This window comes from Oncorhynchus tshawytscha, unplaced genomic scaffold (assembly GCF_018296145.1).
Source record: "Oncorhynchus tshawytscha isolate Ot180627B unplaced genomic scaffold, Otsh_v2.0 Un_scaffold_10343_pilon_pilon, whole genome shotgun sequence".
In the NCBI taxonomy this organism is placed as follows: domain Eukaryota; kingdom Metazoa; phylum Chordata; class Actinopteri; order Salmoniformes; family Salmonidae; genus Oncorhynchus; species Oncorhynchus tshawytscha.
This window is the reverse complement of record NW_024609784.1, coordinates 122,927-149,349: the sequence shown is the minus strand read 5'-3', so window position 1 is coordinate 149,349 and position 26,423 is coordinate 122,927. Positions and strand designations below refer to the sequence as shown.

Below are 26,423 nucleotides of genomic sequence, written 5' to 3'. Positions count from 1 at the left end.
TGGTTAAGGAATTTTAATTATTTATACTTGTACATTTTTGCAATTACATCTACTTTTGATACTTAAGTATATTTAAAAGCAAATACTTTCTCAATTAGTATTTCACTGGGTGACTTTCACTTGAGTCATTTTCTATAAAAAAGCTCTCTACTTTTACTCAAGTTTGACAATTAGGTACTTTGTCCACAACCACACACACCATTCAGGTGGATGTATTATCTTGGCAATGGAGAAATGCTCACTAACAGGGACATGCAAATTTGTACACAGCATTTGAGAGAAATAAGCTGTGTGTATATGGACAATCTGTGATTTTTTTATTTCTCCTCATGAAACATGGGACCAACACTTTACATATTGCATTTATATTTTGGTTCAGTGTAGTTTAGTTATTTAATATATTGGCAAGTGGTTTGGGTGTGCCCGTCACAATTTGTCGACTGAGGTAGCCTCCCACCAATAGCATTAGTAGCCACCGTACACCTACTGGTGGCATTTAATGTTAATCGTTCATTTTGGCAATATTTACTTAGTGAAGACATCTGTACAAAACATATTGAATGAATCCCTGATAATACTCAGGACAAAAAAGGAAAAAGAGATGTGGTTCCATGTTTTTATTGAGGCCTTACTCCCTCATAATAATTCATTATAGCCTTTGTTGCGCTCACACCAAGCATCGTCAACATCAAGACACCCATGGTTCCTCCCACGACGTAGATCATTGTCAAAGCCTCATCCCCTGCAAGGAAACAGACACATATTGAATTATAGCTGCACTCTGTAAGGGTGATTGTGTATGCTTCCATACAGCCGTCACGCTTTAAGCTAGCCTAAGGCAGCAATTTTTAATAACCTTTAAAATGTTGATACATTTTGACCTTGAACTTTCCGGGTCTTCTCAACTCCCATCTCTAGTTGCAGGTGAAACATTGGAATTTAGTAAATGCTCCGTAATCAAATAACATTTTTGCTTCATGAAGTAATAGAACAGGATACCTTTAGCATCTCTGATATTTTAAGTAGAAATTGTCCACCAATATTTGATTTTAAAAGACGAAGTTCCCATTAATATTGACCACTTGGAAAATGTAATTAAATCTGATTTCTAATAATACTTTTACCCGACTTAGGACCAACATTTTCCCAAGTTTTCACCATCATTGTAAAGCCCTAGATATTTTTGCTGCTTTGACAAAGTCATTTCTGAAGAGTTATTTATTTTGTGCGATTAGAGATACATTAAGAAAAAAACTTGTCCCTCATTTTAAGGTCAAACCTGTTACCTGAACTGAACTCACATTTTAATATGATGAACCCAATCCTAATCCATTTTAAATCATTTTTTCAAAAGACACATCTTAGTCAAATCATAATGTAAAAGCTGGTTCTACTCTTTCTGGTGGAATACTGAGCAGGTTGAGCATAACATGTTAATAACCCCGTTAGCCATATACAGGCTAGAAATGTTTTAAGTTACTTTTTTTTGTAACGCTTGCATTCAATTGTCCATTGCATACAACAAACTTCCATCCCCCGTCACATGAGGATTTAGGGCTGATTTAAGATGAAATCGTCAACCCTGTCACTTTAATTGGCACTTAAAATTACTATAGTCAGTGCCTATTATTTAACCTTGATGGGGGAAAAAAACAAGTATTATGTTGAACATGTGTTCGTTATGACAGAATGTTAAAATCAGGTGAAAGAAAAACAAGTTAAAACACCCAAAGGGGACACATTTCCTGGAACCACCCAACAATTATACACCATCTTAGTCATCTCTCATTGATTGGGACAGGCGAGTGTCAAAGCGATGTTATTTACAAAATGGCCTCCAACACTCTACTCAGCAAACTGGATGCAGTCTATCACAGTGCCATCCGTTTCATCATCAAAGCCCCATATACTACCCACCACTGGCCCTCGCTACATATTCGTCACTTGACCCACTGGCTCCAGGTCATCTATAAGTCTTTGCTAGGTAAAGCTCCACCTTCTCAGCGCACTGGTCACCATAACAGTCACCCGTAGCACGCGCTCCAGCAGGTATATCTTACTGGTCATGCCGAAAGCCAACACCTCCTTTGGCCACATTTCCTTCTAGTTCTCTGCTGCCAATGACTGGAACGAACTGCAAATATCGCTGAAGTTGGAGACATGTCTCCCTCACTAACTTTAAGCATCAGCTATCCGAGCAGCTTACCAATCGCTGCAGCTGTACACAGACCATCTGTAAATAGCCCATCCAACTACCTACCTTACCCCATATTGTTTTTACTTTTTTGCACACCAGTATTTCTACTTGCACATCATCATCTGCACATCTATCACTCCGCTAAATTGTAATTACTTCACTACTATGGCCTATTTATTGCCTTACCTCCTTACGCCATTTGCACACACTGTATATAGACTTTCTATTGTGTTATTGACTGTACGTTTTACACATGGAATAAACACTGTTGTTGTTTGTGTCGCACTGCTTTGCTTTATCTTGGCCAGGTCGCAGTTGTAAATGAGAACTTGTTCTCAACTGGCCTACCTGGTTAAATAAATGTGGGAAAAAAATGAAAATAAATTGAAGCTTGATTTCTGAGTTGCGGTCATGACATGAAACACTTTAACGTGGACACCTAAGTGTCTCGATCGATCTGGAAGATCGAAAACAGACAATATGGTGGAGTACACATTGTTAAGATCACCTCTATGACAATGTATTTCATTTTATAAAACGGAGCATTTTCTAAGTTCCAACGCTCCACAACGGCAGTTGAGAAGACACCGGTAAGTTCCAACGCTCCACAACGGCAGTTGAGAAGACACCGGTAAGTTCCAACGCTCCACAACGGCAGTTGAGAAGACACCGGTAAGTTCCAACGCTCCACAACGGCAGTTGAGAAGACACCGGTAAGTTCCAACGCTCCACGCTTGAGAAGACCACAAACGGCAGTTGAGAAGACACCGGTAAGTTCCAACGCTCCACAACGGCAGTTGAGAAGACACCGTAAGTTCCAACGCTCCACAACGGCAGTTGAGAAGACACCGTTCCAACGCTCCACAACGTTTCCAACGCTCCACAACGGCAGTTGAGAAGACACCGGTAAGTTCCAACGCTCCACAACGGCAGTTGAGAAGACACCGGTAAGTTCCAATTATGGAAGTATCGCCATGTAACAGTTTGTTGAAAAATTGCTGCTGGTGCTTTACACGAGTTAAGGTGTAATGGCTGTATGGAAGCATTCACATATCACTGTTACAAACTGAATTAGTATCCAAGACATCATTTGGAGCATCCCCAGGTACCACAGGCCTGTTCAAGAATGTTACAGACGTTTCAGAAATAAATGTATAGATTAAAACGATATCGGCAACGCTCAAAACGTTTCACATCACAGCAACTCACAGTTGGAGAGTTTGGTCCCTGGTGCCGCCTCGGGGGTGACCATCAGTGGTCCTGCAGACACGACCACAGCTACATTGATGTATGGATCCCATCTAGCTGTTGATCTCTTTGAAAGTCTCTTGGTGGTACAGTTCTACAGAGAATCATAGGAAAATAGGTTTAAAAAAAAATAATGACCAAGTCATTACTAATAAATGTGCATAACTGTTTGTCCGATCAATACAGATGTTTGTTGAGCAAAGGTGAAAATCAGCTTAAAAAGATGCACTATGCAGAAATGGCCATCATTTCCTGGTTGCTAAAATGCTAATAGTTGGCTTAATTTCTGTTTGTGACGAAACAAGTTAGTGTAAGAATCATTATACCATCTCAACCGCTGTGAAATAGATTTTACACAACCAAAATTATTTCAGCCTTTTTTGAACACCAGCTTCCAGAGACACAAAAACTAAACTTATGAATGGAAAGCATAGAAATAGCTCATATAGAAAGATCTACCACTTCTTAGACTTACTTTCAATTAAAATGACTGCTCTATAACTTATTTGTAAGGTCTAATACATGTCCTAATCATTCTTACCATTTTTAAATTTAACAACTTTATCTACTAAGATTTTCAATATATTTATAATGGCAAATAGACTTGAACTTGTTAGAAATTTACCGTAGTACAGTCCTCATCGTGACTGCATATCCGGGCCAGGCAGTGCATGTAGATGGGTAACTCCTTGGGCATAGTGAACATGTGAATGGAGAATCTGCTCCTCTGTGACACACCGTTCACAGAGAGCCAATGAAAGGTGCTGTCAACAGGGCAGCTGAGGACAAGAGAATAGGGAATGATCCCAAACTGCTTTTTTTAAGTCTTGAAAATCCAGGGTCATGCCCAGTAGGTTTGAAACAGAAGATAATATTTGAAAACAGAGGTACCATCTTGTCCAAAAACAAATCATATTTTATACCTCAACAAAAGAACCCTATACTCTAATAACCTATCCCCCATCACATAATGCCTCTACATGACATTTTATATTGCTCGATTGAACGCAGCCCAGAGTTTAGAAAACCATATTTCACACCAGGGTCATATTCACTAGAAATCAAACAGAAGAAAATTGACTAAAACAGGCGAGGCTACCTGAACTTCTCCAATAACAAACTCTTGTTTTTTGTGTGCACAAATGAATATGACCCAGGACAGTAACCCACCCATCTAGGAGAAAGAAGCCCTTGGTTTCGTCCTGTGGATCCGGGCTCTCTGTGGCCCAGCAGGAAATCACTTCTAGCAGGACCTCCGAGGCGAACGTGTTGTTTGTCAGGAGGGCCACCTCGAAGAAGAGTACATCGCTGAGGTGGAGGGCGATGGAGTCTCTGTAGCCGTAGGAGAAGGAGTTGTCGCTGTACATGGTCATGGCCAGCCCCAGCTGATGGGAGGAGTTGTACTCCACCACAGAGTGGGAGGTGATCCTGGAGGGGGTAGGTCAAAACACAGTTTTATGATTTTTTATGATTCTGATCCATTGTATGAATCAAAAGATTACTTGTACATTTCAAAAAGGTACCGGTAATATTCCCTCCATTTGCAAGCCTTGCCAGGCTACAGGACCAGTTTTTCCTTGTAGGTCACATAATCAGAAACATCTCCTGGCCCCAGAATTACTCCGATTGATCTTTTCTTACCACTCCAGATCTACGTTTATCTGGTTGTTGCGGACATAGTTCCGGGGGTAGATGCACTTCCAGATAACCTTGAGATCTCTTCGTGTGATGGTCCGCTCTCTGCTCAAGGTCACTGTCAGAGTGTTCCGGAACTCGATGTGTGTTCTGTTCACCTGGACACACACAAGCATGTAAACACACACACATTCACACAAACATACAAACATCCCATTTCATCCGCAGTGCTGTGCACAATGGCATAATTACATTACAGTAGTGCTTGGCAGGTATCCAGTGTGACCGGTTGTATAGATTCCATTATAATCCCTTTGCATATCTGAATGCATGGTCACTCACCAGCCGTATCGTTCCACACTGCGAGGGTTTGCGCAACACGTGGAAGTGGTAGAGCGTCTTGCTCTCCTCCATGGTACAACGGCCTTCATTCAAGACAACCGTCACATCGCCACCAAAGTAGCCAATCAGGAAGGCTTTGGCAATACCTCCGGCCATCGATCTCGTCAGGCACTGGGTGAACATCCCTTTTTCTGTTGGAATTAATTAACTTTCTTTACCCCCAAAAGGATTCAGCGTCGTATTCATTAGGCACAGAACGGAAGAAACCAGACTGAAACAAGGAGGGACTGCCTGAACTTCTCCAATAAAAATGCTTGTTTTCCATTGCAACACGTTTAAAACAAAACATTTTCCGTTGTGTGCCCTATTGAACATGACCCATCAGTAAACAGGGGTGGTGTAGTATTGAATACAAAAAAAAGGTACACCAGACATTTGCACGATAACAAGAAGCTAACTGACCATAACAGACAGGATGTGAGGCAGGGGTAGGAGGGGGAACGAAGGCGGGCCCGACGTCATAGAAGCCATGTTGACACACACAGGTATAGGAGTTCAGAGTGTTGACGCACAAAGAGTTGGCGTCACACCTGTTCAGTTCAGGCGTTGCACACTCATCTGGGTCTGTCCAAAAGGGAGGGTAAAGTTACCCCTAGGCGCTGCTTTTGGGTCAGTTTCTCATTTCCCCCACTAATGGTTAAGGTTAGAATTGGGAGAGGGAAAGCTGACTTTACCATGGACCATAAAAAAACAGCAGCAGCATTCTGTGTAATGCACAGAGGTTCCATTATTTCAGTGATAGTGTGCCAAGCAACATACAAACCCCACATTTGGGACAGGTAACCACCTAGGTAAGCAAGAATTATAGTTTGAACGAATCACACAAGTTTAAAAGACATGAAATGTTAAAAGAAATCTGACAATACTCCATGCGATGCTGTTGGTGGTTCTCTTACCATCCCAGTAGATGATCCCGTCCTTGACTGTGATATTGGGCGGCTGGAGGGACTGGATATGGTCCAGCTGCTCGCCAGGTGGTAGCGGTAAGTCTACGTCGGTTATGGAAGCATCAAAGCCTTGAAAGGTAATCTTAGTTTTGGATTTGCCTTCCAGCTCCTTGAATGCAACCAACTCCACCCTGGTCTTAACTGGGTACTCTTTCAAAAGCTCCTCCAGCTATGGGCATGAGTAAATGTCAGTGAGAGGGAGGCCAGGGTTGTGTTCATAAGACCACATGACAGAAAACTTAAACATATTACAAAAAATTCAAATGAACATTTCTGGTCAAGTCCAAGTAGTCCCTCTCGGTTTCAGTCAGTTTTATTCCATTTGGTGCCCAAAGACACTCACTAGTTTTTCATAGATGCGCTTCAGCTCAGCCCAGGGCTCAGTCTTTGGGTCCAACACCATTAACCAAGGCACAATAAAGGCTAGAACTGAGAAAACAAAACATCAACCCTACAGCGAAACAAAGCCATAAACATTGTGTACATGGAAAGTCTGAGTATAAGCCAAAGCAGTTTAATTTCATAAGTAATAGCATAAAATGCATGAGAAGACAATTAACAAAGCACTTGTTTAAAGAAAACACTTTAACTGATCATATCAAGTGCATGTAGAATAGCAAATATGTTCCTGCAACATCAATTTCTACCTCTCCTAAACCCACCCAACAATATAAACATCCATTTCTTCCTCTACTAAACGCACCCAACAATAAACATCTGGCGTACGTTCAGTAGACAAACGTCATGGAACACGGGATCGAAATGCCGTGAATAGAGATTACGTGCTTCCTTACTCTGGCATCAGAGGCACGTTTGCACATGCCTATACAATACCAGTCAAAGGTTTGGACACCTACTCATTCAAGGGTTATACTTTATTTTTACTATTTTCTACATTTTTGAATAAGTGACGACATCAAAACTATGAAATAACACACCTGGAATCATGTAGTAACCAAACAAGTGTTAAACATGTCAAAATATATTTTAGATTCTTCAAAGTAGCCACCCTTTGCCTTGATGACAGCTTTACACACTCTTGGCATTCTCTCAACCAGCTTCATGAGGTTGTCACCTGGAATGCATATCAATTAACAGGTGTGCCTTAAGTGGAATTTCTTAATGCGTTTGAGCCAATCATTTGTGTTGTGACAATGTAGGGTTGGTATAGACAGCCCTATTTGGTAAAAGACCAAGTCCATATGGCAAGAACAGCTCAAATAAGCAAAGAGAAATGACAGTACATCATTACTTTAAGACATGAAGGTCAATCATTACAGAAAATGCCAAGAACTTTGAAAGTTTCTTAAAGTGCAGTCGCAAAAACCTTCAAGTGCTATGATGAAACTAGCTCTCACGAGGACCGCCACAGGAGAGGAATACCTAGAGTTCTCTGCTGCAGAGGATAAGTTCATTATAGTTACCAGCCTCAGAAATTGCATCCCAAATAAATGCTTCAGAGTTCAAGTAACAGACATCAACTGTTCAGAGGAGACTGTGTGAATCAGGCCTTCATGGTTGAATTGCTACAAAGAAACCATTACTAAAGGACACCATTAAGAAGAAGAGACTTGCTTGGGCCAAGAAACACGAGCAATGGACATTAAACTGGTGCAAATCTGTCCTTGGTTCTGATGAGTCCAAATTCAAGATTTTTGGTTCCAACCGCCGTGTCTTTGTGAGAGGCAGACTAGGTGAAGCATGTAGGTGGTGTGATGGTGCTTTGCTGGTGACACTCAATTATTTATTTAGAATTCAAGGCACACTTAACCAGCATGGCTACCACAGCATTCTGCAGTGATACACCTTCCCATCTGGTTTGTGCTTAGTGGGACTATCATTTGTTTTTCAACAGGGCAATGACCCAAAACGCCTACATAAGGGCTATTTGACCAAGAAGGAGAGTGGTGGAGTGCTGCATCAGATGACTTGGGTCGACAATCACTGACCATAACCCAAATTAGGTGGTTTGGGATGAGTTGGACCGCAGAGTGAAGGAAAAGCAGCCAACAAGTGCTCACCATATGTATGAAGACTGTTGGAAAAGCATTCCAATGTGACTACCTCATGAAGTTTGTTGAGAGAATGCAAAGAGTGCGCAAAGCTGTCATTAAGGCAAAGGGTGGCTACATTGAAGGATCTAAAATCTAAAATATATTTTGTTTAACACTTTTTGGTTACTACATGATTCCATGTGTGTTATTTCATAGTTTTGATGTCTTTATTATTCTACAATGTAAAAAATAGTAAAAATAAAGAAAAACCCTTGAATGAGTAGGTGTCCAAACTGGTACTGTATATATGATAATTCCACAACGTTGTGCCCTACTGAACACAGCCCAGATGACACCAACCTTGGTCTTCATTCGGCCTCAGGGTGGACGCCACCGGCAGCACGAGGGAATTGACGGAAACGTTGACTCCATCAAAACACACCAGGGCCGGGTCAGCGCTCCACTCGCCGTCACACTCTTCCCACACGTCCAGGGCATAGCGCGCACCTTCAATGAGCCCCAGGAGGGGGAGCAAAGGCTCCATCAGCCGGCCTTGCTGGATGGTCGAGCCATTGTCATAAGACAACTGGTACTGAAAGGCCACGCCCTGTCTGGTCCCACCAATCCACAGCGCTGTAGAGTCCTCAGGACGGTAGCGCAGTTCTGAAACACCTCTGGGTCCTAGGAGAGAAAAGAACAGAGTAGGGTGCAGTTGACCCAAGATAGTAGCTACTAAAAAAACAATTGGATACCACAAAATTGGGGAGAAAAGGGAGTAAAAATTCACCAACAAAAAAAATAAAATAAATAGGATTGGGGGAAGGGAATGTGATCCTAGATCTGTACCTAGGGGAAACATCACCCCTGAGCAGAGAGAGGAGAAAGCAAAGACCCGCCCAACATAGCAGATACAGGTCTGCAATACTGTAGTGGTCTTCAATACTGGTCCTATAGTCTCTAGAGGGTGGGCAGGTTTGTGTTACAGCCCAGTACTGCTGCCATACAAACTGTCTACTGAACTAATCATCAATCACTTGAATAGTTGAATCAGGTGTTGGATTGGAACAAAAGCATGTACATAAAAGCATGTGATCGCACTTTATTTAATCACCAATCAAGCTGATTAAATGATTAGGTTATCGTTATTCATTTTATCCATTCAATCCCCCCTAAATTAATCTCTAACCTAGTCAAAAATAGACACGAGAGCTGCCCAAACATTGATCACGAAACTGCTCAACATGAGCCCAGTTTGGCTCCAGTTTACCTGTGCGAGCGAGTACGGTCTTGGAGCTCATGACCACGCTGTCTCCACACAGCGCCTCTACTCTAGCCAAGTACTTGCTGCAGGGCAGAAGGCTGGCCACCGTGTGGCTGGTGAGCAGGGTGGTGTAGTGGAGCACCCCCTGGTGGTAGATCCTGAACATGGAGATCGAAGAAGTGTTCCTCACCACCCAGCTCAGGGTGTAGTAGTCCGGGTCCGGCAAGGTTCTCGATTTCTGAGTGTTCCCGAGGAGGTCTGCCACAGGTTCTCGATTTCTGAGTGGACTAAAGAGAGGGCCAATAGTCATTTCCAAAAGTGTTCACCGTAAGCAAAGTAGGAGAAAGGCAATTCAAGACTGTAAAAACAGTGCCTTGGATGAACAGATGTTATGGGTTTTACCGGTTTGGCTGCATGTCAATAGAAGTGATTTCCTCTTTTCTCCTTCCCCTCATTTGCAGTGATCAGAGAACTCTGTTAGAATAGGTCAAAACACCGGTCCTACCTCCTCAGATCACCACCGGTCCTACCTCCTCAGAACACCACCGGTCCTACCTCCTCAGATCACCACCGGTCCTACCTCCTCAGATCACCACCGGTCCTACCTCCTCAGATCACCACCGGTCCTACCTCCTCAGATCACCACCGGTCCTACCTCCTCAGATCACCACCGGTCCTACCTCCTCAGAACACCACCGGTCCTACCTCCTCAGATCACCACCGGTCCTACCTCCTCAGATCACCACCGGTCCTACCTCCTCAGATCACCACCGGTCCTCCTCAGATCACCACCGGTCCTACCTCCTCAGATCTCCTCAGATCACCACCGGTCCTACCTCCTCAGATCACCACCGGTCCTACCTCCTCAGAACACCACCGGTCCTACCACAGAACCTCCTCCTCAGAACACCACCGGTCCTACCTCAGAACACCGGTCCTACCTCAGATCACCACCGGTCCTACCTCAGAACACCGGTCCTACCTCCTCAGAACACCGGTCCTACCTCAGAACACCGGTCCTACCTCAGACCACCGGTCACCCACCGGTCCTACCTCAGATCACCGGTCCTACCTCCTCAGATTCCTACCTCCTCAGATCACCACGGTCCTATCCTCAAAAGGGACCTCCTCAGATCACCACCGGTCCTACCTCCTCAGATCACCGGTCCTACCTCCTCAGCGCATATAAAGAGGGGATGAAACTTAAGGCTATTGACACTCAGCCTAGCATAGCATCAACTAGGTGGATCTTACCAGTATTTCCTTTGATGAGGACCATTCTGCTGTGGCGAGCCTCCGTGCCCGCCTGGCACACCGTCTGCAGGCCAAACTTCACCCTGCTACAGGGCGGCAGGTCAGATTGAGAGAACACAAAGGTGTCCAGTGTGTGCCTGAAGGACCTCTCCTCCAGGACATGGTTGGTGCCATTGAGGTAGAGGACCGTGACAAGGAAGAAGGAGAACTTGCGGTTGTCGGGACAGTCCCAGGAAACTGTGACACTGCTGCTGTTCCACGTCGTCACCTGGAAATGTCTGGGGACTTCTGGGTCTGGATATGAATAGCAATTATACAGCAATATGTAACAAAGTAATTACTTCATAAATATCAATACAACACAGTGCTGCTCATATCAGTACCGAGCTCATGGGACAGGACATAAGTTATATTCCTCAAAAATCTATACTTTATTCTTTTATATCATCAAAAGGCCTGTAAATAACAGTTTGAACCTTCTAAGAAAGATTGGTGTGATTACACAGGGTGACAATGACTAGAGCTACCAAGAGTGTATTCACTAGGAACTAGTGTATTGGTTTTGCTACATTATGCACTAATGAACACACCCCAACTGTACCTGTGATAGTGGAGAGACAGGTAAGCGAGTGGCTGCCTGCCACCTCCACACAGGCAGCATAGGAACTGCAGGATTCCAGGGCTGTGAAGCGGTAGTGGTTGGAGTGGGTACTGTCCACACTAAGGGCAGCGTAGGCCTTCATCTCAGAGTGGTATAGGGACACAGAGTGGACAGGGACAGGGGCAGCCGGGGCTGCATCTTCTCTTTCCAGGACACCAGTAACATGGAGGTACTCCTGGACTCCAGCTTCAAGGGTAGCGCACGGTGTGACCTAGGAGAGGATGACTACATTTATGACCTGCACACCAGTGGTATAGTGGGAATATTCCCAGATCATCACCTGAATTCTGTCTCCATCTTGATTTCACTTTTGCTCTCACTCCCTTTTGAGTCTCTCATGTCTGTCTGTCTGCCTTTCTGACGATCCATCTGTTTCCATCTACCTACCTTCATCTCTCTCCTTCCACCTACCTTCATCTCTCTCCTTCCATCTCCCTCCCTCCATTTATTTATCCCTCTCCCTTTGTGGCTCCCTCGGTCCCCCTCTCTCTCGAACAAAGACAAAGACATAACGTTACCGAGCATGAGGATGAAGTTTGGGTCCTGATAGAGGTACAGAGTGCTGTTTTCACACGCAAACACCTCATTGGTGGAGAACAACTCCAGGGCTTCCTAAGAGCGATAACATGAGAATGGACAAACATTAATCTTTCATTCAAAAGGGACATTATGGTGACACCAGATAAGAGGAGAATGTCATCACTTATATTACAGGTCTACCCACCAGAGTGCTATTAATGGGCTGTTGGTCAGGTTTATGTATACTTCTGAACTCAATGGAATGTGAACCTTCAAGTGAAGAAAAAAATTACTATACTGTAGCATGATCTAATGAACACCAATGGTAATCTCAGAATCCCAGAACTAAAATATTGCATAATTTGTTTAGATCAATGGATACAGGACAGTGTTTGTACTTAAATAAAGTCAATGAGTGGAAGTGTGGAAGACCTATACTTACCTGGGAAGATGGAGAATATCCACTTCCGAACCATGACACCATAATGAAGTGTCAATTTGTGTTCCACAGTAGTGGCAACTGTCAAAGATGAAAATGTGTCCTCACTCCAAATGGATTTCAATTTGGTGGTGTTCAACCATAAATGTCCTTCTGGCCAACTGTAGAGAATCAAGGTGAACAAGACACATAGGTGTAAGTTAGTGCCAAGTGCATGGTTCAGAAGTTTGGCATGATTATGTGTTTATGAAATACTGGACTTATTTACCTGCCAAACAAGGAATTGTTGCTGATTTTCCAACATATGGAGAAAGTAAAACTACTGCAGCTTCCTGCAGATTGTAAGAAGCTAACGTTACATGTCACAATTAACTCATGAAAATCAACCTAACCCCGCGTCCCGGGAGGAAATTACCCTAAATATATGTTTGTGTGTTACTCATAATTGATGTGGAAACAGCATAGCCACGCAGTATCAATTACATACACAACAATAACGCACTTAGCACAGGCTACTTACCGAGAGATATCGTGTGAGGTACAAGAATGAACAATATAAATGGAAACGCGAAACAGGTCCTGCAAAAGGAAAGTCGGTGTTCTTGATCAATAATCATGGCCACCTTAATTCACCATTAAATTAATAATACAAGAACGAAATTAAGTATATGTTTCGCCTACATGTTTCTTGCGGCTGTTATTTTGCACTCAGGTATGGGTAAGCGTGATTGAGTTGACGAAAACAAACGACTGACCTGACGTCATCGACTAATAATGACTAACAGGTGCAGGTCAATCTGATTGGGCCCACTGTTGGTGCAGGTTTGATCACAAATTATTTGCACAATATCATATATTATGATGTTTAACTAATGTTACAGATATGGATTGGGGGCAGGGGAATCTGATCCTAGATCTGTATCTAGGGGAAACGTCACACGGAGCAATATTGTGACCACCCAAGAATGAGCTGAGCTTCACATCATGGGAACCTATTATCTCGTTAGATAAAGGAAAGACCACCTGCCTCCCATTACTGGAAGTGCATCACAGGGTCCTGGCTATCCCAAGTATATCAGTCATGAGTCCTAATCCACAGTTGTCTGACAAGGGAAGTTCTGTCTGAGAACTGTCCATGATTCTCAATTGGCCAAATTAGTGTCACGAGTATCCACACAGGCCACTGTAAGAACCAAAGATTCTTATTGTTAAACCCAAGATCGTTCACATGGGGCTTTTACATGGGAATCATTTTCACACTGTGAACACTCAATCAAGGAGTTGGGCAGAGCCAAGCGCAAACTAGAAATATATTATTGGTGCATATTAGTGTTCATTTGCATATTTCTGTTAGGGAACGCCTACTCTCTTTGTCTTTGTCTTGATTGATATAGTCCCTCTGACCTGCCACTGGACTTCCTCTCCTTACCAAATATGGTATGAAAAGGAAAGCCTGAAAAGGAATCAGCATTTCCCCCTTACTCATCTGTGTAGGAGTTTAGGCTTCAATTTTCTGCCCCAGCTAGGACACAACTGGAGAATGATCAGACCTGACTGAGAGACCCTGGCTAATACTTTCTAATAATTCATTCAGGAAAGATGGAGAGCTGTCACTGTTTCTTGCTGCATTGCTCACTGGTCTTTGCGCTGTCTTTTGCAGAGGAGGCAACGTTTGAGAATGAGATCGACCTTACAGAGTTTATTAGAAGGATTTCTTCCTCTGGACTACTGGTCAGGGATCAGCCTCTGCCTATCAACAGAGACCTTCGCTTTGAAACAAACTCACTGGAGGAGCTTGGAGATCCAGAGGATTCCATTCCCATCTGGACTGATGAGGAACCAGTCATCCAGAATACACTCAACACCGGGACTACCATCCCTGATATTCCTGACTATGGCCCCATAGTGTTGACCAACAATGGGTTGATCAAGGGACTCACAGTGGAAAAGTCCCACATATTTTATGGGATCCCGTACGCGGACCCACCTGTGGCCACGCACCGCTGGAAGCCCCCAGACCGGTGACCCCGTGGCTGGGGTCCACGACGCCACGTACCCGAGGAACGCGTGTATGCAAGGCTGCAGTGGCCCCATATCTGACAAGTGCCCTCAGAAGGTAGGGGACTAACACAGATGGGCTCGATAATTATGTTATAATTTAGCACAATATATGTGTGTGTCATGTGCAGCGTGTTGACAGTGAAACATGAAATTAACAAAGTAGTGAATAATCTCCTGATAACATCCAGGAATGTCTTTGATTCATCAATAATGTGAGTATTTTATTTGGCTTGTGAAATGGCATCTGAAATGTGACTATTTGATTTCTGCAATTAAATGGTGAGTGAGAACTGCCTCTACCTCAACATATTTGTACCTCTGGATGTGAACTTCAGTTCCCCTTTACTGACAACCCTGCCAGTGATGGTGTGGATCCACGGGGGAGATTTCATTGCTGGCTCAGCCTCCAAGCCCCTGTACGATGGGAGGTTCATCAGTAACTTCACTCGCACTGTGGTGGTGAGCATGGCGTATCGGCTAGGTAAGACAGGTGTTCTTTAGCTCCGGGGTGGAGTTTCTCTAGGTACATATCTAGGATCAGTTTCCCTAACCTTAACCATTAGTGGGGAAAATGCTAAACTGACCAGGGTTTGTATTTCAAGGGAACGTCACCCTACACCTCTTCACTATACAACCTTTATCTAGTTATCCAGGCTAGTTTCCATGAGATCAAATCGTTTCTTTCATAAGAGACCTGGAACTGGGCAGAGACAGTCCAGAGACCTTGTGATTCATTAGTGTGTTTGCTGATTACATTATCCTACACAGTCCCAAAACTAGGATGGTGATTTCAAACATTTCTGAACAGAGAGCTTGTCTGATTTAGCAGAAGACCCTGGGTATATCAACTTGCTGTATATATAATATACTTTTCTCAAGTGGACTTAGACTTCTACCATCCTCTCCTCAATAAATACCATTTGGTGGGTGTAGCGAGTTGCGACCCTGTGGTGGCCTGATCAATATGGGTATGTGAGACCATTGAGAAAAGGCCATTATCTGTGTGGCTGTCAGAAGAGGCTGGTGGGCAGAGATGGGAGGATGGGTTAATTGTAATGGCTGGAATGGCATAAATAGAACCATATCAAAACGCCATGTGTTGATGTGTTTGAATCCGTTCCATCAATTCCACTTCAGACATTATGATTAGCCAGTCCTCCTATATCTCTGCCCACCAGTCTCCTCTGAGAGGTGTGTTGTTTTGTGTATAGTTTTTCATGGTCCAAGGAACTTGCTGTATCATTGCAGGGGCGTTTGGTTTCCTCGTCTCGGGAAAAGACCCCAAAACCTCAGCAACCGGGAATTATGGGATCCTGGATCAGCAGGTTGCTCTTCTCTGGGTTCAACAAAACATCGCTCTGTTCGGAGGCGACCCCAGCAAGGCAAGCACGTACACATTATCCTGGGTTGTGTTCATTAGAGCAGGAAAGGGAAATATTTACAAATGTTTCGCAATGGAAAACGAATTTGAGTGTTTCTTAGACTAGCCCACGTAGTCCCTGCCTGTTTATGTCTGTTTTTTTATCTATTTAACGCCTAATGATCCACAGTCACACAGTCACATCCACAGTCATACAAAATGACAACATCTGATTTTCTTCCAGCACCTCAAGTCCTTGATAATCTCAACGGACTCAAACTGATCTTTTTGTTTTGGTGCAGGGTTGGGACTCAGGTGCAGGGTTGGGGCTCAGGTGCAGGGTTGGGGCTCAGGTGCAGGGTTGGGGCTCAGGTGCAGGGTTGGGGCTCAGGTGCAGGGTTGGGGCTCAGGTGCAGGGTTGGGGCTCAGGGTTGCTCAGGTGCAGGGTTGGGGCTCAGGTGCAGGGTTGGGGCTCAGGTGCAGGGTTGGGGCTCAGCTCAGGGTTGGGGCTCAGGGGAAAGGGTTGGGGTCATTTCCATTTAAATTCAGTCAATTCGGGAAGTAAATATACATTTAAATTCCAATTGTTGTCATTGAACAGTGAATTTGAATTTCTGTCTACTTCCTGAATGGACTGAAGTGAAATGGAATTGATCCCAACTCTGGTCAGGAAAAACTCCACTGATACACAGATACACATATTCACATTCTGACCATGTATAGAAATACCTTGTTGGTTGTATTTCAGCAGTGGTTGTTGTTGAATGACCTCTATGTATCCCGTGGTGCTGTCGTGACTGATTTGTAGGCCACACCACTGGGAGAATAACAGCCTCTGTGAGGCATAGAGAATAACAGCCTCTGTGAGGCACAGCTAAGAGCTCCTCCAGCCCTGATGACATTTCTCTGAGTGGTTATCTGTGAGGCACAGCGAAGAGCTCCTCCAGCCCTGATGACATTTCTCTGAGTGGTTATCGAGTGGGGAAAGATGCTGTCCGGAGATGGGGCTATGCTGCAGAGTAGGGTTGCAAAATTCCAGGAACTTTCAATAAATTCTCTGGTTTTCCAGAAGCCCTAGTTGTGCCCTACTGCAGACCCAACACAAACACATTTGTTGGATCATGCAGAAAGAGAAATTGCTGGCATCTCATACAAACAGCTAGTACCACACGCTGGTTGGTTCAGTAAAAGTGATGTTGAAAGCCTTTCAGTTCTATATCCCAACTCCATCAAACAAAGATAAACAGCTTTATCATCCTGCGTTATATCTAAATGAGGCATAAAACCATCAGGATTATGTGTTTGTGTACGTTGTTATTTTCTCTGTCTGTGGATATACAACACAACCCTGATTATGGCTCATTAACATCCAAAACAGGTGACCATGTTTGGGGAGAGTGCAGGAGCCCAGTCAGTGAGCCTCCATCTGATGGTCCAGAGCAGTAAGCCCCTGTTCAAACAGGCTGTGTTCCAGAGCCTACCCTTCTCCATCCTCTCAAGACCAGGTCGGTGACCTCTAACTCCTAACATCTGGGTAGTGTTCATTTGGGCACACTGCAGCAAAAACAAGCATTTCTCATTGGACAGATTCACATTTATCTTCCTGTTTCAGTCCGTTTCCTTCCGTTGGCCGAATGTACACATGACTCAGCTGGTGGTCTTGATCGCTAACTCCTTAAAAGATGAAATCCGCCGTAGTGGAAACGGTGCCACTGTCCGCCCCACCTCCGTTGTTGTTGTTTTAAATGTCAGTACGTATTCTACTGCTCTATCGCGCGTGCGACGATGGCAAAGGGAAAAATACAGTGTTCATTGTTTCCAGTAACTTCTTCGTTTGTTATAATATCCCAAACAGACGTGGCGGTTTCACCATTCAGGATTTCAGGTTTAAGAAGGAGACCCTCACTTTGCTTCTATCATCTATATAGATCAATTTATCCTTCCCACATTTTGAATGAGTAATCCTTGCCATATGTGAAATTGACTACAAAAGTGAATCGCCGACTTCCTGATAAGTGTTTTGTTATACGGCCTGTCAAGCTACAAGGAATAAATGGGATTAATTGAATTCAATCAATTAAATTCAATGTTATTTCTCCCCTCAGGGTTACAGTTTAGACATGCTAATGCATCCAAGAAGACGAGGTACCTTTAAGTTTCAGTCCATGTCCTAGTAAAACAGTCATTCCATCTCCAGCTGTCGTTACTCTCCTGGAAGAGATGTGGCACTACCTAATGTTCCCATTGAGCAGAAAGAGACTATCTGTGGTCTGTTTTCTTTGTTCCAGACATGATGCCCTGAAGCTGGGGAGGGACTTTGCCAGACAGGCCAATTGCTCTGTGAGCGACATCGTGTGCCTGCTGTCCCTCAGTCCTCAGGCTGTCCTCGCTGCCCAGATGAAGTCAAGTAGGAGACCAGTCTTCTTCTGTGTCTTCTTCTGTGTCTCTGTCTATCTGTTTGTCTCTGACTGACCGTTTTTAGACCGAGTTGTGACCCAAATGGCCCCCTATCCCCATAGGTAGAGGGTCAACATTTGTTGTGTCCCAAATTGTTCCTTACTTTGACCCGAGCCCTATCTAAGTTGGCCCTTATTCATGACAACATCAACATCTCAGAGTTGCTGAGTGTGTTTCATTACAGAGCTTGTTGTTTAGCATTTTGAGTGGAGTCATTTTCTGTATATTTGCACGGTGTATTTTGGTAAGTCGCTAATTGTTGTTCTCTCTGACTCTCTCTCTTTCTTCCCCTTCCTCCTCTCTCTCTCTCTCTCTCTCTCTCTGTCTCAGGTTCCAAAGTGGTGAATCCCTTCAGGTTCCTGGAGATCTTTGAGACCTGGGGGCCCTACGTGGATGGAGAGCTGATCAAGGAGCAGGCTGTGACTGCCTTCCAGAAGGGCCACTGGCAGAAGGAGAAACCAGTCCTCCTTGGTATGGACCACTTGAAATACACTCACATTTAACCAGAACAGCTTTTAACGGCTGGCCCCATAACACTTAATAATACATTTAATTTGTCAAATGTCTTTCAGGACACTCAAAGAACAACTTACAGTATATTAAAAGTAGGTACTCTGTACTAGTGAAGACATCTGTTACACACTTAAGGTTACAGAGGTGGTTCGGTGCATGTGTGATGACGAGTAACCATTGCCAGAGACCTGAAGAGTTGCATTGGCTCCCCAAGTCAATGCCTGGGCTTTGGCTAAGCTGGCTAAGGGTGTGACTTAATTAGATTGAGTAGTTGAATGTTAGATGGTGAAGTGCAACTGGTTCCCTCTCAGCTGGCCACTCGACATAACACATCTGTAGGAGAGATTCTTCGTCCCTGATGTGTTCTGTGTCCTTCCCTTCTACAGGATCCATGGTTATATTCATACCAGAGTTGTGTTCATTAGGGCTCGCAAATGTTTAAAACCTTTCTATAGAAAATGTAAATGATTCCAGATAGTCCCTCCCTCCCTGTTTCATCCCGATTTCTTCTGTTTGGTGCCTAATGAACACAACCAAGATTATACCAGAACGTTTGGACCAACATTTTGAAGGCATGCTGTTGACGTACAACAACCTTGCAGGGACCACTTCAGAGGAGGGGGTGATATTTGTGTACGGGGTCTTCACCAAGCCTGTGTCTGCGGTGGAGTGCACCGTCTACACCGCGGCTATCTTCAAACAGCACGCCCTCAGGATCCTACACAAGTACCTGCCCCTGTACAAGGACATTGACCGACGGGACATGCTGGCTCAGGTAAAATATGACTTTCACAGAGGGTGCGTCCCAATAATCTCTCCTTTCTCCCAAAGTGTGCACTTGTTCACTTCCCTTAATGGATTTGGCAGGAAATTACTGGTATGGAAACTCCAGCCTATGCCTACACCAATCCAATGCTTTTAAATGAGTAGTGAACGGGTCCAGACATCAGGAAGACGAGATCATTGGGACGTAGCCAGGGAGAAACTCAGTGTTGTCCATGCAAACATGTTAGATAAAAAAAGACAAATCGAATGTAAAAAGGACATTGATTAATCATCCAAAAAAGTAATGTTTTACATTAAAGTCAACAAAAGTTTTGGCAATGTTCATTGTCAGGCTCCAGATCAGTGGTTGTAGGGCTAGACGGTCACGTCTGCAGCCAGTGGACTGTAGAGAGAGACCTCGGAGCGTGATGAGGACACATCTGCCCATCTCCTCGCTTCATCTCACCGCATCTAGATGAGCCTTGTTGAGCTCTGGGGAGAAGGTTTCAGTAGGTACAGACCTAGGATCAGCTTCCCTCCCCCAATCCTAACCTACAAAAAATGCTAAACTGACCCAAGATAAGCGTCTACTCTAGCGATACCTTCACCCTACTCCCCATGCTGAAAATCTCTTACTCAATTCTCTGTGGGAATGATCTGTCCAAGTCATCAAAAAAATCAGGACGGACTTAATCATTATAATTATAGGCTACCAAATTTGTATTAGGTTCCGATTCTTTTTTGATTAACCAAACTATCACAATAACCCAGAGAGCTAGGTTTCTAACTGCCTGAGTTATTTTAGAGGTAAACGCTTGACATTTTCTGATTTTAATCTGTGTAGAGATGGGTTACATCTGATAGTTTGGTTCTTCATAGTGCAACTCCACATGATTACCAGCAGAGGGAGCTAAAATACTAATTTCTGTTTAGGCTCCTCCCATGGCCATCCTCCTCAAAGAATCATTAGTGGTGCTGTCTGGAGCAGAGTGCCATTGTCTCTTTGAGATGTATACCACACAGTGGAAGCAGATCTTTAGGAAATAAGAGACACAGAGGAAGACTACCCAATCACAGTTTCCCCAAGCTACAGATCTAGGATCAGCTTCCCCTCCCCCCATCCTAACCTTAACCAGTATTGGGGGAAATGCAAAACTGACCAAAGATCAGTGTCTAGGGGCAGCTCCACCCAGTCAGCCAGAGAGTTGACATCAGAGCCATATTCAGTATGCAGCCCAGGCTATTTCACTACCAGCTCAGGCTAGATGACGTTCAGTGTGGATTACAGGATAAACTGACTCCAACCACACTAGAGACAACAACAGACAATGAATACACAAACTGCATCAGTAGAATACATGCATTCACTGTAGTGAGGGAAACGCTCTCATTTCCAAGTCCACATCCAAAATGTGAAACCGAGAGCTCGGATGGTAAGTAGCCTCAGGTACTTTCTCTGGAGGTTTTGAATCTAAAGTGAGAGATGAGTGTGCTGAGAGGCAGGGGGCAGAAGGTGACACTCCCATACCTGTTTAGTATTCATATACAGTTCACTGTCTGTGTGTGCCCAGTGAAGAGGAGCAGCATAGGAGGAAGGACCCCCCCCCCCCTTCCTAAAGGACAGGTCCCAGGGGAGGGGAGGGTCATGACAAATGTCAGCTATTGCACTGAGGCCACAAGCCTCAGCCTGGGAGGGGGAGAAGGAGAGGTAAAGGGGAAGAGAGCGGGAGGGGGGAGAGGGAGTGGTAGAGAAAGTGAACTGGGGAGCAAGCGAAGGGGAGGTATCTGTGACCAACAGATGGATGTCTGTATCCCCAGTCATGTGAAATCCATAGATTAGGGCCGAACTAATCTATTTCAATTGACTGATTTCCTTATATGAACTGCAACTCAGTAAAATCTTTGAAATTGTTGTATTTTATATTTTTGTTCCGTGTATATCCTTTGAGGACACTGAGGGTTACAGGTGTTCTAGATGATTCTGTGCCGCGTAGGCGGCTGCACTGAGTGTTTTCCTGAGTATAGTTTCCAGGTAACAAGCGAGACAAAATGCTTTGAGCAGCAGTTCTGTAGCACACACACTAGCCACTAGGGACTCTTTTCTCTTTGTTGAACTCAACGAACTCTCTGTTTACCCCCAGATTGCATTGACCTCAATGACCTCTCTGTTTACTCCCAGATTGTATTGACCTCAATGACCTCTCTGTTTACTCCCAGATTGTATTGACCTCAATGACCTCTCTGTTTACTCCCAGATTCTATTGAACTCAATGACCTCTCTACTTACCTCCAGATTGTTACAGACTACGTCTTCCTTTGCCCCTCCCGTAAGGCAGCCCGGGCAGGCACCAAAGTGGGCAGCGCCGTGTGGATGTACGTCTTTGACCATGTGATATCGGACCACAGTGTGTGGTCCGGTCTGTCCTTCTGCTACGAGCACGTGTGTCACGGTGCTGAGCTGCCCTTCCTCTTCAACACTGCCTCCATGGCTAACTTCACGCTGGCCCCACCCGAGAGGCTGCTGTCCAATCGGATGTTGTGTTACTGGGGGACATTCGCCCACACCGGGGACCCGGCCTCACGGATGCAACAGAGCGGCTTCTGTAGACAGCAGCGCCTGCCGGCCTGGCCCCGCTACTCGGACACCAGCTCCTGGTTGGTCATGAACTTCACTGTCCGCTCCCATGCCCAGGTGGGCACCAGGGACCATATCTGTGACTTCTGGGACAAGCTGGGCATCTATTAGGGCATAGGGGCGGGCAAAGGTGTTGGTATTGGTTATGTATGCATACCATACATAGAGTGTTATGTCACATTTGGCAATTCACCCTACAGTCGGAATGGTTGTCACCCTGTACACACCATTTATAGAGTATGACTTACACTTAGAGATGATTTGTGAAGCACTTATGTAGGAGGGGAAGAGAAGAAGACGATGAGGGGAGAAGAAGACGATGAGGGGAGAAGAAGACGATGAGGGGAGGAGAAGACGATGAGGGGAGGAGAAGACGATGAGGGGAGGAGAAGACGATGAGGGGAAGAGAAGACGATGAGGGGAGGAGAAGACGATGAGGGGAGGAGAAGACGATGAGGGGGAGGAGAAGACGATGAGGGGAGAGAAGATGATGAGGAGAAGAAGACGAGGGGGAAGAGAAGAAGATGAGGGGAAGAGAAGAAGACGAGGGAAGGAGGGGATGAAAAGGTGCAGTCATCCTTCTCTCCTCTGACGTAGGAAACATATCTGTGTATCTACTTTGGAAGAACTGCATGTTTTTAGTTTTCTAACCATTTCTCGTCCCCAGCTGCTTCATTTGATGTGATTTGTGCAGTGATTTGTTGGCTACGTACTTGAGAACTCCTACATGAATACCCCACTGTCGCTGTACATGTGAATCATTTTGGATAATGTTTTTTCTATGACAAATAAATCACAGTGAGAAATACTCAATGTTATCTTCGTAAAAAAGCATGGCCATTGGGTTGAGCACCATGTAGGGTGCACATGGTAGATTGGTCATTCAGATGCATGCTGGGTCAGAACGACCTGAAAACATACATACTGACGATTGACATCTAGTAGGTCTCCCTAGCTTACTCGTTCCCCCTCTTCTCTCTAGTTCTCTTTCCATCCCCCTTCTCTCTAGTTCTCTTTCCATCCCCCTCTTCTCTCTAGTTCTCTTTCCATCCCCTCTTCCATCTCTAGTTCTCTTTCCATCCCCCTCTTCTCTCTAGCTCTCTCTTTCCATCCCCCCTCTTCTCTCTAGCTCTCTCTTTCCATCCCCCTCTTTCCCATCCCCCTCTTCTCTCTAGCTCTCTTTCCATCCCCCTCTTCTCTCTAGCTCTCTTTTCCATCCCCCTCTTCTCTCTAGCTCTCTTTTCCATCCCCCCCTCTTCTCTTCTTTCCATCCCCCTCTTCTCTCTAGCTCTCTTTCCATCCCCCTCTCTTCTCTCTAGCTCTCTTTCCATCCCCCCCTTCTCTCTAGCTCTCTCTTTCCATCCCCCCTCTTCTCTCTAGCTCTCTCTTTCCATCCCCCTCTTCTCTCTAGCTCTCTCTTTCCATCCCCCCTCTTCTCTCTCTAGCTTCTCTTTCCATCCCCCTCTTCTCTCTAGCTCTCTCTTTCCATCCCCCTCTTCTCTCTAGCTCTCTCTTTCCATCCCCCTCTTCTCTCTAGCTCTCTCTTTCCATCCCCCCTAGCTCTCTTTCCATCTCTCTAGCTCTCTCTTTCCATCCCCCTCTTCTCTCTAGCTCTCTTTTCCATCCCCCCTCTTCTCTCTAGCTCTCTCTTTCCATCCCCCTCTTCTCTCTAGCTCTCTCTTTCCATCCCCCCTCTTCTCTCTGGCTCTTTCTCTCCCTTCCTACCAACCTACATGCTCAGAGGCATAACATAAAGTATTGATTTCACAGCAGTAAGTCCAGATTAATAGAAAAGGTTACCTAGAATCTCAAAATGGCCCTAAAGGCAACTGAGGTCATGTTCCCTCTTGAACATGTCTACTTCCTTGTTAAACAGCAGGGCTACAGATTACAATGCATTTTCAATAGTTGTGTAGGGTGAATTTGCCCCTGGATGCTGATCATGGGTCAGTTTTGCATTTCACCCACTAATGATTTAGTTTTTTAAATATATTTTTTTAACCTTTATTTAACTAGGCAAGTCCGTTAAGAACAAATTCTTATTTTCAATGACGGCCTAGGAACAGTGGGTTAACTGCCTGTTCAGGGACAGAACGACAGATTTGTACCTTGTCAGCTTGGGGATTTGAACTTGCAACTTGGTTACTAGTCCAACGCTCTAACCACTAGGCAACCCTGCCACCCCAAATTAAAGTTAGGATTGAGGGAGGGGAAGCTGGTCCTAGATCTGTTCCTTGGGGAAACTTCACAGAGCCTCAGACTACTCATGTTATCCTAACCTTAATCCACTATAAGATAGCAGGCATAAAATGATTAATTCACCTGTAATATATGTCATCTTCAACTGTATTCACCACCACCTGGATGGTGGGTATGAAGCTCTGAGGACAAATGGTATTCTATCATTGAATTGTAATATATATGGAAATAAGCCGAGGGGAAATGCAATTAATTTTTCAGGCATGATGTGGCTCTGTATTTCAACATGTAACTTTCCCCCTGTTGTGGAGTTTACCCACCGCGTTGCTAGCATTCAGCCACTACATTGATTCAGTGTATTTACACTGCATATCTGGAGCACATGGTTCTGTCCCAAATGGAACCCTATTCCCTTTACGGTGCATGGGCCCTGGTTAAAAGTAGTGCACTATGTAGGGAATCAGGTGCCATTTGGGAAGCAGTCCTGGAGTACATGGCTCTCAATGTCAACGGAGGCCACTGTGATGTGTCCCTATTTTCCTCTCTCTTATGGTGTCCTCTCTTCTAGATGCCAAACTCACTGCAGTCTCTGACCTTTTCCCTCTACAGTGCCAGCCTATGCCACACACACACACACACCCACTTGCATGTGTGCATGTAAACACACACACGCCAGGACACACACACACATAAGCACAGACATACACATACACACACTGCCTGTACAGTCCCACACTGATTATGAGATGTGCTGACACCAAAAGAGAGTGCCAACTCAACCTCATTAACACTGAGCTCTACTGGATGTTCCCCTGCCCTTACACAGTTGTCCAATACCAACATGAACTGCATATCAACCTCATTAACACTGAGCTCTACTGGATGTTCCCCTGCCCTTACACAGTTGTCCAATACCAACATGAACTGCATATCAACCTACTCATTGTCCAACACTGATCAAAGATCTACTGGCTGGATGTTCCAATGGCCCTAACAGTTGTCCAATACCAACATGAACTGCATATCAACCTCATTAACACTGAGCTCTACTGTTTCCCTGCCCTTACACAGTGTCCAATACCAACATGAACTGCATTCAACCTCATTAACACTGAGCTCTACTGGATGTTCTTTCACAGTTGTCCAATACCAACATGAACTGCATTACAATGCCATCGATTGAGTGATCAAAGATGGCTGGATGTACAATCAATGGCAGCTAATCATAGCACCACACTAATGGTTAGTTCCTGACTGGGGTTCTCTCCAAATCTTATGATCATCAGCGAGGACGAGAAAACTCAGAGAGACTATCCACCTCATCCACTTATAATGAGGGAATGGCCTGAGTCAGTGGCTGATTGTCACTAGGATCTAAATTATCTCTGGCACTCTTTGCGAGCAGAGTCTTTGCATGGATGCATTCCAAAAATATCTGATTATGGCCACGATGGCGGCAATTAAAAATCAGATGACAGCTCCGCTCTGCACATCGGCCATGCAGCAAGCCAGGATGCAGAAGTGTGAAGTGCTGTTGTTGTTGACGGTGGAGACCTTGAATGCAGCCTTTACATGGAAGAGAGACGAAATTAGTTTAAAAAATAAAATACAAAATTTAAAAACCTTGTAATTAAAAATGGGACACTATGTAAAATCCCACAAACACATACTGTGATTTGAAAGTTTTTCTGATTACATCAGGCAGCTGTGTGACAATTAGACAAGCTATTACAATTAGATAGGGAGGAAAAGGATACAGAGGATCACATTTTTTTGAAGATTACATTTTGACTGATTGACTCCTTTGGCATCAGAGGCAACTGATGGAATAAGAGGCCTCAACCCAACCAGTATTCATCCTCTGAAATTGCCTCAA

At 44.5% G+C, this 26,423-nt stretch overlaps 3 protein-coding genes across 4 annotated transcripts; 2 read left to right on the top strand and 1 right to left on the bottom strand.

Moving 5' to 3' along the window:
• Nucleotides 1-602: 602 nt before the first annotated feature.
• On the bottom strand, nt 603-9,994 carry LOC121845871. The gene is made up of 11 exons (XM_042318054.1): nt 9,691-9,994; nt 8,784-9,104; nt 6,773-6,858; nt 6,379-6,598; nt 5,885-6,046; nt 5,423-5,613; nt 5,087-5,238; nt 4,616-4,873; nt 4,071-4,224; nt 3,407-3,539; nt 603-742 (listed from the first exon to the last, which is right to left on the bottom strand). Exons 1-11 carry the CDS (start codon nt 9,992-9,994, stop codon nt 618-620), a joined length of 2,106 nt encoding a protein of 701 aa, XP_042173988.1. The 3' UTR covers nt 603-617.
• A 4,604-nt stretch (nt 9,995-14,598) lies between these two features.
• LOC121845870 (cholinesterase-like) lies at nt 14,599-17,491 on the top strand. Its single transcript, XM_042318053.1, has 4 exons — nt 14,599-14,673; nt 14,898-15,099; nt 15,867-16,000; nt 17,357-17,491. Exons 1-4 carry the CDS (start codon nt 14,629-14,631, stop codon nt 17,489-17,491), a joined length of 516 nt encoding a protein of 171 aa, XP_042173987.1. The 5' UTR covers nt 14,599-14,628.
• A 22-nt stretch (nt 17,492-17,513) lies between these two features.
• Nucleotides 17,514-22,704, top strand: LOC121838661 (cAMP-regulated D2 protein-like). Of its 2 annotated transcripts, none has more exons than XM_042318065.1 (6): nt 17,514-17,729; nt 18,084-18,123; nt 18,267-18,385; nt 18,766-18,906; nt 19,551-19,723; nt 22,007-22,704. In XM_042318065.1, exons 1-6 carry the CDS (start codon nt 17,621-17,623, stop codon nt 22,457-22,459), a joined length of 1,035 nt encoding a protein of 344 aa, XP_042173999.1. In that variant the 5' UTR covers nt 17,514-17,620; the 3' UTR covers nt 22,460-22,704. The 2 variants fall into 2 exon arrangements, with proteins under 2 accessions (XP_042173999.1, XP_042174000.1); XM_042318066.1 differs by having other exon boundaries at nt 17,616-17,863.
• The last annotated feature ends 3,719 nt before the right edge of the window (nt 22,705-26,423 follow it).

Excerpts from the sequence above, each read along its gene's own strand:
- LOC121845871 (XM_042318054.1), bottom strand. The coding sequence starts at position 9,994 with ATGACTATTGGCCCTCTCTTTAGTCCACTCAGAAATCGAGAACCTGTG. Across the intron at positions 9,105-9,690 it reads GACCGTACTCGCTCGCACAG|GACCCAGAGGTGTTTCAGAA; the intron begins GTAAACTGGAGC and ends TTTCTCTCCTAG. Across the intron at positions 4,874-5,086 it reads ATAAACGTAGATCTGGAGTG|GATCACCTCCCACTCTGTGG; the intron begins GTAAGAAAAGAT and ends TACCCCCTCCAG.
- LOC121845870 (XM_042318053.1), top strand. The coding sequence starts at position 14,629 with ATGCAAGGCTGCAGTGGCCCCATATCTGACAAGTGCCCTCAGAAG. Across the intron at positions 14,674-14,897 it reads CTGACAAGTGCCCTCAGAAG|GTGAGTGAGAACTGCCTCTA; the intron begins GTAGGGGACTAA and ends TGCAATTAAATG. Across the intron at positions 16,001-17,356 it reads TCGGAGGCGACCCCAGCAAG|GTGACCATGTTTGGGGAGAG; the intron begins GCAAGCACGTAC and ends CATCCAAAACAG.
- LOC121838661 (XM_042318065.1), top strand. The coding sequence starts at position 17,621 with ATGACTCAGCTGGTGGTCTTGATCGCTAACTCCTTAAAAGATGAAATC. Across the intron at positions 18,124-18,266 it reads AATGCATCCAAGAAGACGAG|ACATGATGCCCTGAAGCTGG; the intron begins GTACCTTTAAGT and ends TCTTTGTTCCAG. Across the intron at positions 18,907-19,550 it reads GGAGAAACCAGTCCTCCTTG|GGACCACTTCAGAGGAGGGG; the intron begins GTATGGACCACT and ends ACAACCTTGCAG.